The 12,843-nt window shown below is 49.9% G+C and overlaps 1 protein-coding gene and 1 non-coding gene across 2 annotated transcripts; one reads left to right on the top strand and one right to left on the bottom strand.

Annotated features, from left to right (window-relative positions):
- Positions 1-1,332: 1,332 nt before the first annotated feature.
- On the bottom strand, positions 1,333-2,658 carry LOC131873361 (uncharacterized). The gene has a single exon (XM_059216318.1). It carries the CDS (start codon positions 2,656-2,658, stop codon positions 1,333-1,335), a length of 1,326 nt encoding a protein of 441 aa, XP_059072301.1.
- A 6,386-nt stretch (positions 2,659-9,044) lies between these two features.
- TRNAR-UCG (transfer RNA arginine (anticodon UCG)) lies at positions 9,045-9,116 on the top strand. The gene has a single exon. It is a non-coding gene; the product is annotated as a tRNA-Arg (tRNA).
- The last annotated feature ends 3,727 nt before the right edge of the window (positions 9,117-12,843 follow it).

A 12,843-nucleotide genomic window follows, 5' to 3' on the forward strand; every position in this document is an offset into this window, starting at 1 on the left:
GACTTCGACAGGTCGATCTTGGATTTGGGCACCAAACTCGACAGCGAAAAACTAGATCCGCCTTGGCCACTTGATTGATCGCCGCTTGAAGCGGCCGTCTGAGGCGACGGCTGCGAAGCGGCCACTTGCGAGCCTGCCAAAGCGGCAGTGGCTGCGCCAGCCGCGGTTTGGCCGCCGCCACTTGTTGTGCCACTCTGGCTCGCGAGCATCATAGCAAGCTGCTGCTGCACCGGATAGTAGATGGAAGCCAAGCGCCTCATATAAGACTGCAAAGTTTTAGGCGACTTTGTTGTCTTATTCTCTGGCGGCCTCATAGTTGGCTGGCTGTAATTGTGCAATGCTTGCATAGCGAACTGTTGATTGAAAGCTGCGGCCAAATAGGGCTCGGTTGGGCCGTCCGGTTGTTGATCGATGAACTCCAAATCGGCCGGCGACAACTTAACAATCTCGTCGAATGAGGAAAGGTTGTAGGGTTGGCGTTGTATTAATTGGGAATTGTTTAGAATTAACATGTCGCTTGGCAGACTTCCAGGTGGTCAAGGGCTCACTAGTGTCTGATTGGAATTCTTGCATAAATTGAGCCTGATTACTCAGCTCCTGGATGCTCATGCGGGGTTCCGAGGGCGCCGTTTGCATGGCGTCCAGTGTTGAAGCTAGACTCGAGACAGCCAGTGAGCGTCGATTGTAAACCGACCGTTGCTCACTATCGCCCAACACTTCTATGAAGCTCTTTTCTTTGTGGCCCTCTTCAAGTCTCTCTTGATGTTCTGTTTGGTTGTGGGCACGATCATGGGCAAATATCATTGGGCAGTGTTGAAAGAAATGTGTTAGCTTGTCATGTATAGTTTGGAAGGCAAGAGAAGCAAAAGCGAAAGCGGAAGCGGAGCAGTAGCGGGATGAGCGAAGATGATGATCAGTAATACAAAGCAATTGTGTGTGTTAGCGTGCGCTTACGGCGAAGCAATCTTGGTGGATTATGAATCCAGCTCGCTATTTACCGATCAGTGTCCATATTCCTCCAGGTTGATGTAGTCTTGTTGTATAAAATATTGAGATGAATATAAACTAGATTGAGAATATTATGATTCCGATCAATTACTCACATTGTTCGCGCCAAGGATGTCGCTTGAGCTCCTTTGACCTCCACCACCACCACCACCACCAGCACCACTCGAGCGACTCAATGAGCTCATAAAGGCACTGCACGAGTTCACAACCCTTATCCGCCAGCCCATAAAACGGTGCGTATAGCACTGGTAGTAGATTAAATCGGGCGTGCTTGCGTCGGGCGCAAATTTCAACATGGACGCCTGGCCAGGCAAACAATCTAATCTAAGCGAACGCTGGTAGGCTGCAAATGTATTGTACAAATCGGGATTGGGGCAACGTGTTGTTGGTTTGCTTCCATTCGCATAGACGACCCTCGGCGGTGGGCACAAACTGGCCGTCGCCGCGCAGCGCCACTCCGCCAAATATGCGCTCCTTGATGCGCTCATCGTCGGTCTTGAAATCGAAACCACCCTCGGCGCTGTCGGTCAGGTAAAACGGATGGCGTCTTGTTGTGCTCGTTTTGTCGCTTCCGCCCTCCACCACAAAGCGATAAGCTTGGCCGCGCTCAACAACAAGCTCGGGAATCATGAGCCCGTTGACGTACCACGACACGCCCCAGCTAGTGCGGCCAGTGAGCGCCTCGTAGCCTTTGCGGCCGCCTGTGGGCCCGATCTGGGCATAAAAGGTGCGATCCGGCGGGCAAACGATTGCGGGTATGAACCAAGAATCAGCTTGGTCAGGTTTCGAGTTGGTGCTGGCCGCCTGTTGGCTGCCTGTTCGACTACTGGAACCTGTTGGATCCACTGGCAGCAGCAGCGAGCTGGCTGCTGGTTGCTGGCGCGCGCTAGTTGTCGTTGTCGTCATGGGCATAAGCTGTGCCGGCACTAGGCGACTCGCTGGTGGTGCCACCTGCGGCTGGCCGCCGGAAACTCGCTGGCTCTCAACGGCCGCAGCTGAAGGTATCGCCATGGATCCTGATTCCATCCGCTCGCCTGCAACTCCAACTCCTGGCGAATTAACAACCGTTTGATCCACCTGCGAGGCTGAAGTTATGGGCAGGTGTGAAGGGCTCGTGTGCATGCTAGCATTGAGATCCGGTATGGGACAGTTCCATTGCGGATTCCTTGCAAAGTCGATGAACATGTTGGCGCGAGTTTTGAGCCGATGATATCCAATCTCCTTCTTCGAGTTGAGCGTCCCAATGGCCCAAAGCACCGATTGTTGGCCATCACTATAGACATGCTGGTCGTAGAGCTCGTCAATGCCCAATTGGGGCCGCTTGAAGGTGACCATGGAATAGCCATTGACAATAGCGCCGTGCAATAAAGTCAGGCTGTCGCCACCGCCAGCTAGCTTACTATCCGGGCAGCTGCCAGTGAAAACCTGTGCGCTGCTTTCCTGGTTGGCCGGATGCGCTGAAGAATCATCTGCGTTGGATGGCTCCATTGGCGCCGCGGCCTCCGCTGCTGCTTGATTGCACTGCTGCTTGGCGCCCAGAAAGTAGTCTATTGCGTGCACCTGGCCCGAGCTGCGATCCACCCAGGTGACAACGGCGTCGGCGTTTTGCATGTCGCTACGCGAATCATCTTTGCCAAGCCCGAAGGCCATATACTCGCCCGGTTCTATTTTGCCCACCAATTGCATGACAATGTCGTCTCCATCGAGAACCCAACGGATTTCGTAGCCAAGATCATCGTAGAGTATCTCGCAATTGAGCTTGTTTTCGGGTTTTATTCCAAGCATCTTGGGCGACGTGGCACCTTGGCAAGTTGCGGAATGCGCGTTTGGCCAAAATTAACCTGAAACTCTTTGCACCAGACACCAAACCAATCAAAATCGTAGATGGTTAGCTCCTCCGGCAGCGTTATAACCACCGTTTCGCCAACGTACTTTTTCAACGCTTGCCCGGATCCGTTCTCGTCCTTGAGCCTCAGGCCGGTCGCTTGGAGGCCCTGCGAGCCGCGCGTAAGCCAAAAGTAGGCCGCCGGCCCAAGGCCGTCATAGTGGAAGTCGGGCACAAGAAAGGTTTGGGCGTCCACTATTGTGATGGGGCCCGATTTGAGGCCGTGCGCAAGCTGCGAGAAGCCGCCTATCTCAAGCGGCCTTGGTATAACCAGCTGCTGGCGCGGGATCAGGATTTCGCCCAAGTTTTGTTTTGTTTGGCGCGACCAGACACTCAGCCAGTTGATTTCGCGCAATGTGCGCCCCTCGGGCAACCGTAACACTACATCCTTGTCCGCGTAGCGTTCCAACGGTTTTGTGCTGCCCTTCTCGTCGGGCACGATAAATCCCTCCAGAGCGGCGGGTTGCGACGCTGAAACGCTGGACCAGAAGTAGGCGTCGGGCGCCAAGCCGTCGTAGTTGAAGTTTTTGATGAACAGCGTTTGCTCGTCCACGGCAAACACTTCGCCGCTAACATTGTGGTCGCGCTTGTTTAGTTTACCAATCAATGTTCCAAAATAGTGGTGCTGGCGGTAGTTTCCGTTTCCGTTTCCGCTTGTGCTGGCCGCCGGCCCCGTTTGGCTTGCTTGGGCGGCTGCCCAGACGCTTGACAGTAGAGCACGTTCAGCTAGCAGTTGGAGACATGCAACTGCTCGCACGATTATTGTGTTGGTTGAAAGTGAGCTGGTTAGATAGTTTCTTAGAGAGCGGGTGATTAGGATTTAGTTGGTTCCACTACTGAATGAGCCAAGAGTTGATGGTTGCTGTACATATTGGCGTCGTTCTAAACAAAGCCAACAATCCTTGATGGCCATCAAGGCGAGAGGGCGCGACAGAGACAAGCAATCAGTGAACATGCGCTTATTTGTCGAACCATTTGTCCAACTCGACGAGAAGAGTATCTGGCCGGGTGGAATCACCCGTGAAAGCGGATTTGCATCGGCCCTCGCCAATGCCTCAAAACCTACTCTAACCGGCCAAATAACTCCCGACACTCGCACAGACGCACAGACGCACAGGTGAGTCCACTTCCAGGTTCATAAATCGAAGCCAACCATTGTTGTTGTCAAACGATTGGATGGCCGAATCACGGCGATCAACTACTGATCGATCGTTGCCGACTGAACCGCTTTCGCCGAGCCGCTTGCTCGTTCGGCTTCTGGGCTTCACAGGTTCAGTTATGAGCGCTGCAGTCGTTGCTGTTGCTGTTGTTGGTTCGCACTGCTTGCCGGCCATTAGGGCGGCCCTTAGTTAGTGTAGTAGCTTGATATTACTCGAAAAATCAGAGATAGAGCTTGCAAGCCTGAAAAATAAAATGTTTTATTGCGTGAAACTGGAACTAGCTGTCTGCTGTGTTTGTATGCTAAACGAGCCTGTTGGCTAGCCCTCGCTCGATGCCAAACGATGGAAGCTAAATCCAAACTTGGTTTGTTCAAACTTAGACCAGCGAGTCAACTAGATCCATCCATCCATCCATCCATCCATCTATCTATCTATCTATCTGTTCGGCTGCCGGTTGTCGGATGAATTTGATTTGAGCAAGCCCGCTGCCAGTGGCTACCGTGACCAATGTTGCCATTACTGCGCCGGCCGCCACTAGCATTCATTCAACGGCGCAACAAGTGGCAGGTTTCTCAATTGTCATCGTCGTCGCCGTCGCCATCATCATCGAGCAATCGAATTGAGATTGAGATTGAGGAAGTTTGTTTGTACAGCAGCGCAGGTTTGATGGAATGAAAGTGGTGCCCAGCGGAACAGAATTGAACGCTCGGCTGGCGAAGCCAGTTCAACTTTTTGCGCTGCTTTAATCTGGTCTGGCAGCCTGAACAGTTACCTGAACTGTTCAGGCTCCTGGTTTACGACTTCAGCCGGCAACTTCGGGCGCGCCATTGACAGAGGTTTGTTTTGTGAGCCACTGAGGCTGCCGCTGGCGCATATGACTCACTCGGCCGGTGGCTGAGAGGAAGAGCCACCTGGGCGGCGCATAACTGGAGCCGCTGTTTATTTGCTGCGTGAGAAATGCCGCAGTGTCTTGGAAGACACCAGCTTCAAAGACGAACTTATCAGCTAGAGAAGAAAGAGAACAAGCAAAAATAGGTTCGTCCGTGACAATGCTTCAAGTTGTTGGCAGATTAGATTCATGTGGGAACTAGCTGCATACTTTTGCCTACATTTGACCGCCGCTTGTTGGAACACTTTCGCGCGTCCACTTCCAGAGGATTTTCTCATTCTCGTCCTCCAACAATAACTCCCAACATAGACTCTCGACATTATAAATAAAGCGCTCCTGTGTTTGAGACTGCATCACGACACAGAATATATATTGTGCGTTGCATTGTTATGCTTAGCTTGGTTGTGGAAGCTCTCGCTTTATGCGAGAGATAAAGGTGCAAAGACTAAGCGAACCGAGCGAGCCCAGCGACTTGAGAAGAAAACAAAGGATTCCTTTCCTCCTCGACTGGTCATTAGAAGCGGCGGCGCTATTTGCTTGCTTGTCGGCGTTCCGCCGACAGCTAGCTGCTGGTTTCAGGCGACACCGAGCTAGCTAAGCCAAGCTCAGTGACACCAAGCAGCTCGCCTGGCGCAATTCGCAGCTATTCGAGCGCCACTGGAATGGGACAAATAATAACTGGAAGAACAAACGAACGAATGAATAAGGGCGGAACAACAATTTAAATTTAGGATACAGATCGCGCTTGCTTGCTTGCTTACTTATTTACTATCTTGCAGTAGCTCAAGCTGCTGCTGCTGCTCCTTTTTTGCTCCAACCGCTTAGATTAAAACTTATTTTCAACTTGAGCTCGCTAACACAAAGGGGCGCTGAAAGTGAGCCGGATAGCTCGTTGGAGCTGCTGGCCAAACTCAACGGCGAAAGATGGAAGAAAGGAAAATAAAAATTACACTCAAACAACTGGCTGGACAGAGATTAATTGCCATTCGCTTGAATGATATCCTTTTACCTGGCTCGCAAATCTAATGACGCTTTATACCTCGGCGCTTTTTCGCCCGCAATCCAGCCGGCTCTCTCTCTCAACGGTAGGGTCGTATTACTTTAAGATGCAGAAAGGATGCTGAGAAACAAACAAGTGTTCTCCGCGCCGAAAACACTCGCCGCTCTTTTGCTCTCCTCTCCACCTTGATTGATTGACCCTAATTCTGGCTCCTAATTCAAGCTGCTCGCTAAAGCGGCTGCTAGGCCAAACAGAATGAATAAGAATAATGAGCGACGGAGAGAATCTGAAAGCGAAGAAGATCAGAAAGAAGAGCAATGGCAACAACAACAACAACAACAGGTGTCAATTCAATGCATAATCCAATCCAGTTCACATAAACTGAGAAAGAGTGCTCTCAAATGTCCAATTCATTCGAGTGGCCGCTTGAAATTCAAATTGGCTCGCAATTGCTCGCAACGTTCTCCAAAGTTCACACCGCCTTTACCTGAACAAAGTTGGCTTGCTTATGCGCAAATTGAGCAAGCCAGAGAAAGAAAGGCTCAAAGGAGAGAGAGAGAGAGTTTGCTGAGAGTACAAATAAGGCGCAATTCTAGCCTTTCTCCGGCTTTGTATTTCTCGCCTTAAAAGAGCGACGATCGAGATCGCTTGACGCGAAACAGACGAGATCCAGTAGGGCACTTTTCATTGCATTTTCTAACTTTGCACACCTGTGTAACCTCCAACATTTGCACATACCAACACGGAGCTATCTAACATTATTTAAAGCGTTGCAGCGGCATCCATTCAGCTTTGTTCTCGTTTAACTGAACTTCATATTGTGAGTGCTGGCGGCACACACACACACACACAATTGCGATTTTCTCAAGAGAGCTCTCTCGTTCCTTTCCCTTTTAATTCATTCCATTGTGCTTCAAGCCCCGTTTTGATATAATATGCCTCCCCGAAGACAACGGTAACAACAACAACAACAACAACATTAGCATGAACTGGTGAACTGAATTCTCTCTGTCTCTCGCTTTGTCTTTGGAGCATCGTCGCGGTGGTTTTACCTGTTGCATAGCTCGGTCGAGCCAACGAGCGGGCAAAATTAAATAATATTCAAATGAGCTCTCCGGCTCAACGCTGCTGAAGTGGAGATGGAGAGAGAGCGAGCGAGCGAGCGAGCTCCATTTGTATGAGTTTCTCCCGACTTGCTCAACATCTCACTGCATATGCATCGAGCATTGCTCCCACTCTTCTTTAGCCTAATTCACCTGACTAGCAGCTGACGGTGCTATACTAGCTTGGCAGTTGAGAGTTGCGTAGAGCGATGGCCTGCGCTCGGTTACAAAGCGTCGAGGGGTTTCTGGTTAAGTGGAGGGATATCCATCTTTCTCCACTTAACCAGAGGATATTCATCCTCTCGAAATGAGCGGGCCTGCTTTGTGGGGATGGTGATTCAGTTCACGCAAAATTGGGAACGACGTTACGCGTGAGCATGGCCACGATTGCTTTCGGGCATTTACGTCGCTTCTATGTCGACTATCACGAGTCGCTTGTGTCAAATGTCCTGCAGATGTTGAGAAAGCTTCAAGACGACTCAAATTCATGGCAAAATAACTCTCCCTTTAGCCTGTCAAGGTGGAAACCGTTGCACGCGCTACTTACCTGTCAACAACAATGCAATACTATTCACTATGAACTTCGGCTCGCCTCTAGCGGCTGACTTGATCGCCATGACAAACTTGTGTTGGAATCTTGCTGATGCTCTTCTGTTTGATGATCTTAGCCAATCTTTGATATGATTCAATCTTTGGGGATCTGTCTTGATGGTATCTGTTTCAACTGCTGGCTGGCTGGCTGCTTGGCTGGCTAGCTAACCGCACGTCACGTGCTTCTTAACAACTGATTAAACGATGATCTGTCAGTCTTCCTGGATTTTTCTCCCAACTTGCTGAGATGGTTTCCTCAATCCTCCTCAATAGAAGCCGCTCTCAACTCCAACTTCTCACTCTTTCTAGTTGCTTTACCTCACTTATAAGCTGAATAACAATTGCCGTGTGATTACTTCTTGATGGTTGAATTGGCATCAAATACTTTCACTTGGAGAAGTCTTAATCACGCGATTGAATGCGATTGGATGCAACGAATGAATGAATACTGCAAACGGAAGAAAGTTTCAACAACATACACGCAGCAAAGCTTCTTCTCATTCAATCCTTTATCCTTTATCTATCTGCCTGCCTGCCTGCTTGTCTATCTATCCATCTATCTATCCATCTATCTATGGTTCCTATCTTCTTAGGAAGGTTGCATTTGAGGTAGTGCACACCTGACTGGCTGTTTCTGGTTGAAAAATTTGACGATTCATTGAATGGCAACTAGTTCTTTCGACCACCACCACCACCACCATTACCATTAATAACTACAACAGAATGGCAGTTCACTTTCACACAAATGAAGCGGCGAATTAGCGAGTGTTACCTGGCAAGTTAGAGAGGGCAAACTACAGGTGACCAATTGTCTGGCTTGCTTCAGTTGAGCGAGCAAGCGCTCAGACAGCAGTCTGAGAGTGCTGCGCCAAGTCACCTTTTTTGATGCATTATTGTGAGCCACAGAGCAAACCGTTACACTGTTTGTGGTGGAGCCGCCTTTGCCGCCGCCGCCGCCGCCGCTTTTGGGCGCCTAGAAGAGTTAAGGCCGATGCGCGAAAGCTGCTGCGCAGCAACCGCTTCTGCGCCGCTTTCCAGCGAGACATTCGACGACAACATTTGATTGTTAAGCGAAAGTTTTTAGCGATAGAGTGAGCCACCTGAGCTCATAGAAACCAGCGGCCTCCTATGAAGCAAGCTAAGAGGACGCAAGCTAACTCGAAGCAACTTCAATCCAGACGCATTTTAGATTATTTTATGGGATTACCAAGTTCTTAGATGATTATTATCTCGGGCAGCCACAATTTTAGAGCTTCAACGATGTTCTAAACAACATAATTTTTATTTGAATATCATCGTGTGACACTTCAATATAAACTGATCGCCAATTGATACGCCAAACCTTGACGGGATTCGGGTTTGCAGGTAAAGTACACTAGAACTAATGAGCACTAGTTTGGCATAGTTGGGACGCGTAGCCCAATGGTAGGGCGTCTGACTTCGAATCAGAAGGTTGAGGGTTCGAGTCCCTTCGCGTTCATTTTTTTTTTCGCTCGTTCTCGCAACAAAAGTGACCACACACACACGCACGTCTTCTGGTCGAATTAATAATTGAAAATAATTGATATATCTGCCTTACATTCGAAGGCAGGATCTTTCTTTTAATCCGATAACTAACATTTGCTTTACAATATCTTAGCGCGTAACTTTTACACAATCACATTAATTAAACATCAGCAGACTTGTCTATGGCTGCTGATGATTTTGCTCGCTTATTGTCTTCATCTGGGCCATTCCAGCAGCCGAACTTGTTATCCGTCACTTGTTCCTCTAAAACCGAGCTCAGCTCTTTGTTCATCTTTGACATCGAGCGACGCAACGAACGACGCTCAAACGAATGATGTTCCGAACGTTGGAATTTATTGTTGTTGCTGATGTTGTTGTTGTTGTTGTTCGGGGAAGATATAATAGATTGTTGGAGACTCTCATTGTTGTGGAGGCTCAGAGATGGCAACTGCTGATTGAGTTCTAAATGTATGTTGCAATCAATTGGATACAGATCATTTCCATGTAGCTGACTAGTTGAGCTGCTGGCCACCGACGAGGCGCAAGAGATCGTGTCATCCATGTCGTCGTGATCTAATATTGACGACGTATTATCGCTGCCACCAGCGAGCACTAGTTTCGCGTTCGATGAGGCCACCGAGCCCGCCGATTGGCGTCGCTGCAGCTTGGATTCGGCGCCATTGGCTCGTTTGCGCTGCATCAATAGGTCGAGCCGTTCGCTAAGCTGGCTTCGTTGGCGCCTGGTTGCCTTCTCCAGAGCGGCCCGATATTGGACCTCGTCCGTCTCGTCTTGGGCGGGCGTCGTCGTTTGATGGTGATGGTGATGGTGATTGCCAGCGGTGGCTTGGTCCTGTTTGTTGCCACCGCCGGCTATGTTTCCGATAAATTTACGTGCTCGCTTCGAGCCGCCGCTCGTGGCCGCGCTCAAACTACTCGCAATGGTTTGAAATGAGCTCAGCGGATTAATGGCGCCGCTGCTGCTGCTGCTTGTGCGATACTGCTGCTCGTTTGAGGCCATATTGCTCGACGCTCCTGGCGAATAGGTGCCATAGGTGTTGAATTGCTGCAACCGGAGGCGCTCGTTTGCCGAGCTGGCGCCAGATAACCCGGTGCTGCCGACAGTGCCGAATAGTGAGCCGTCGCCTGGAAAGCGGCGATTCACAGGATAAATATCATCTTCGTCGCAGTCTGCTGTGAGCCACTTGTTGCTGTTGGTGTTGCTGTTGCTATTGTGGCTCTTAGCGTTCAATATCTTTGCCGATTTGGAGGAGTGTCGCACTTCCTGTTGCTGGTTGAACTTGAGAACAGCGCGATGGCTTCCATAAGAGTGCACAAAACTGTTTGACGAGTTATCGGAGCACGAGCTATCATAAATAAGTGTGCGCGATTTTGAACGATTATATTTGATGCAAGGGGCCGAGAAACAACTGGTTAACGAGGTATAACTGAATAGGTGAAGTCGGTAGACAAATAGGAATGAGAATATAATGGCGCCTGAGATTAGATTGGCATAGACTAGAGTAAGATCGGCGTCTAAAAGTTTGTTGGCCGATTCAAAGCGGCTTATTGAGTAGACGGCAGTTGGAGTTTGTTGTTGTTGTTGCTGTTGTTGTAGTGTTGCTCTGATTGAGTGGGATATTAATAATTTTTGACTAGTTGAGATCATATTGAGCGTAAATAGGGACCAAATTAGTATTAGAAGGGTGCTAGTCATAACTAACGATTTTGCATCGCGCAATCTGTAATCGAGCTCATGTTGGCATGGTTTCAATTGTTTAAACTGGTCAGCCGTGCCATTTGTTGCTAGTTGTGTCGTCATTTGTAATCTATGGCTTGCGCTGGCCTTCAAGAGGTGGCCACCTGCAGCTAGCAGCCTGTATTGTTCTTCGTTTCTTGAAGCCCGCCTGAAGGCAACGATGGCCCAGATCCAGGCGGCTATCAAAATGATGGCCGGATAGAGGAGGCTCAGAAGGAGTTCATACAGGAAGAGATTGGGCGAACGAATGGGCGATGCGCAACGCCAACAGGCGAAATATAATGTTGGCTCAGGTGGTTGTTGGATGAGCCAGATTAGTGATACGGCAAGTTGCGTTAAAATAAGACTTATTGAAATGGTCATCAAGGTAGAGCTCTTGTAGGTTGAGCCAGTTTTTTCTTCTTGTTGTTGATCGATGTATGAGCTAGTGGCCGTCATCGTGGTAGTATCTGGTGTTTGTTTGTTTATTCTGCCAGCTAGCTCATCATTATTCGATGATGATGATTGAGTTTGGTAGGCATTCGACAGGTGCTCGCCGACTATTGACGGGCCGCTCATTAGTTGATTTGGCTCTTGTTGATTATTAATTATTCCTTGATCGGGCGGCAAGCTCTCAAAGGTGAGCTCCACGTTTTCGTCAACTGGATCCACCTGTTGTGCTTTGCTTACCTGATGAACCATATTAGGCGTCAGCGTAGATGACGATGACGATGATGACGGCGACTGGAAACTTGATTGATGGCGGAGAAGTTGATTTTGGTGCCGGCGAACCCTATCAGAATCTGATGATTGACGGCAGCTGGCCAGCACTTTGACTAGAATTGAGCTAAATATTATTGTATAACTGGTTGCCAAGCCGATTCGTCTTAACCAACAAACGCTCTCGGTGGCCGGCAATAGGAAGGCTATGTTGATGGAACAAAGCATTAGGAGACCGGTTAAGAGGAAATAATCGTTAATATTTGCTAGAGTGGGCTGGCCACTTTCGTCGGCCGCCAGCGATGATGATAATGGGCAAGCCGCCGCCGCCGTCGCTGACAGGTTTGCCTTATTGGAATTCCTCTTGTTGCTGAAATTGGTATGATTGTTGAAGCCCGCTGGTTGGTGTTCCATCAGGCGAGAGCTTGTTGTTGGCGTTGATGTTGCTTGGCGATGGCAACAAGCCCGATCAGCACAGCCGGCCGGACCACACCAATCGCGGCCGCCGGTCTCCTCCTTTCGCTCATCGAGCATCTTCGGATAAAGGTGCGTCATGCTGGCCACCATGCAAACTATGCCCAACAACGACAGGATGGACATCAGCACGCCGGACGTCTGACGAAAGCTCGCGCTTCCGAGCGGCTGACTAGAGATCGACGACCAGCGGCCTTGATTAGCTGGCGCTTGCTGTAGGGCTGCTTGTTGCTGCTTGTAGGCGCGCCGCGCGTCCGATTGGCGCCGCTCCTCTACCTGTCGCTTGGTGTCGGCATCGAACAAGGACGCAGCCGAGGCCTCAATGTTTTTATCTCTCTGGCGTTGTTCGATTAGCGAAGAGGCCGAACCCGAATGATCGAGCCGATTGCTCGAGTCGTCGTCGTCGTCGTCGTCGTGGTTGTCGCCCTCGTCGTTGTCTTTGTCTTTGTTATTGTCGTCGTCGACTTCGGCGCTCTCCAAAGTGGGACTCGAAACGCTATCCAGGATGGACTTCTGCTCCTGTTTCGGCTCAAAACTCGTCCAAATGGAACTAATCGCATTGGGCTCGCTAACCGATTGGCTCTGACCATAACGGGCCTCCTCTAGCTCGATGGCGGCCTTTGTTTGTTCCACTTGTTGTCGGCACAAACTGCACGTTGCGGTCAGCAAGCAGCGCGACCTAATTGAGCCGAGACGCTTGAGTGAGGCGGCCACCTTGGTGGCCATCTCCTGGTCTTGGCTGTCGGCTTGATTCGAGTTGAGCTTCGAGAAC

Source organism: Cryptomeria japonica, unplaced genomic scaffold (assembly GCF_030272615.1).
Source record: "Cryptomeria japonica unplaced genomic scaffold, Sugi_1.0 HiC_scaffold_1596, whole genome shotgun sequence".
Classification (NCBI taxonomy): Eukaryota; Viridiplantae; Streptophyta; class Pinopsida; order Cupressales; family Cupressaceae; genus Cryptomeria; species Cryptomeria japonica.

What these genes read in the sequence shown, in the direction of transcription:
- LOC131873361 (XM_059216318.1), bottom strand. Translation starts at nt 2,658, where the DNA reads ATGGCCTTCGGGCTTGGCAAAGATGATTCGCGTAGCGACATGCAAAAC.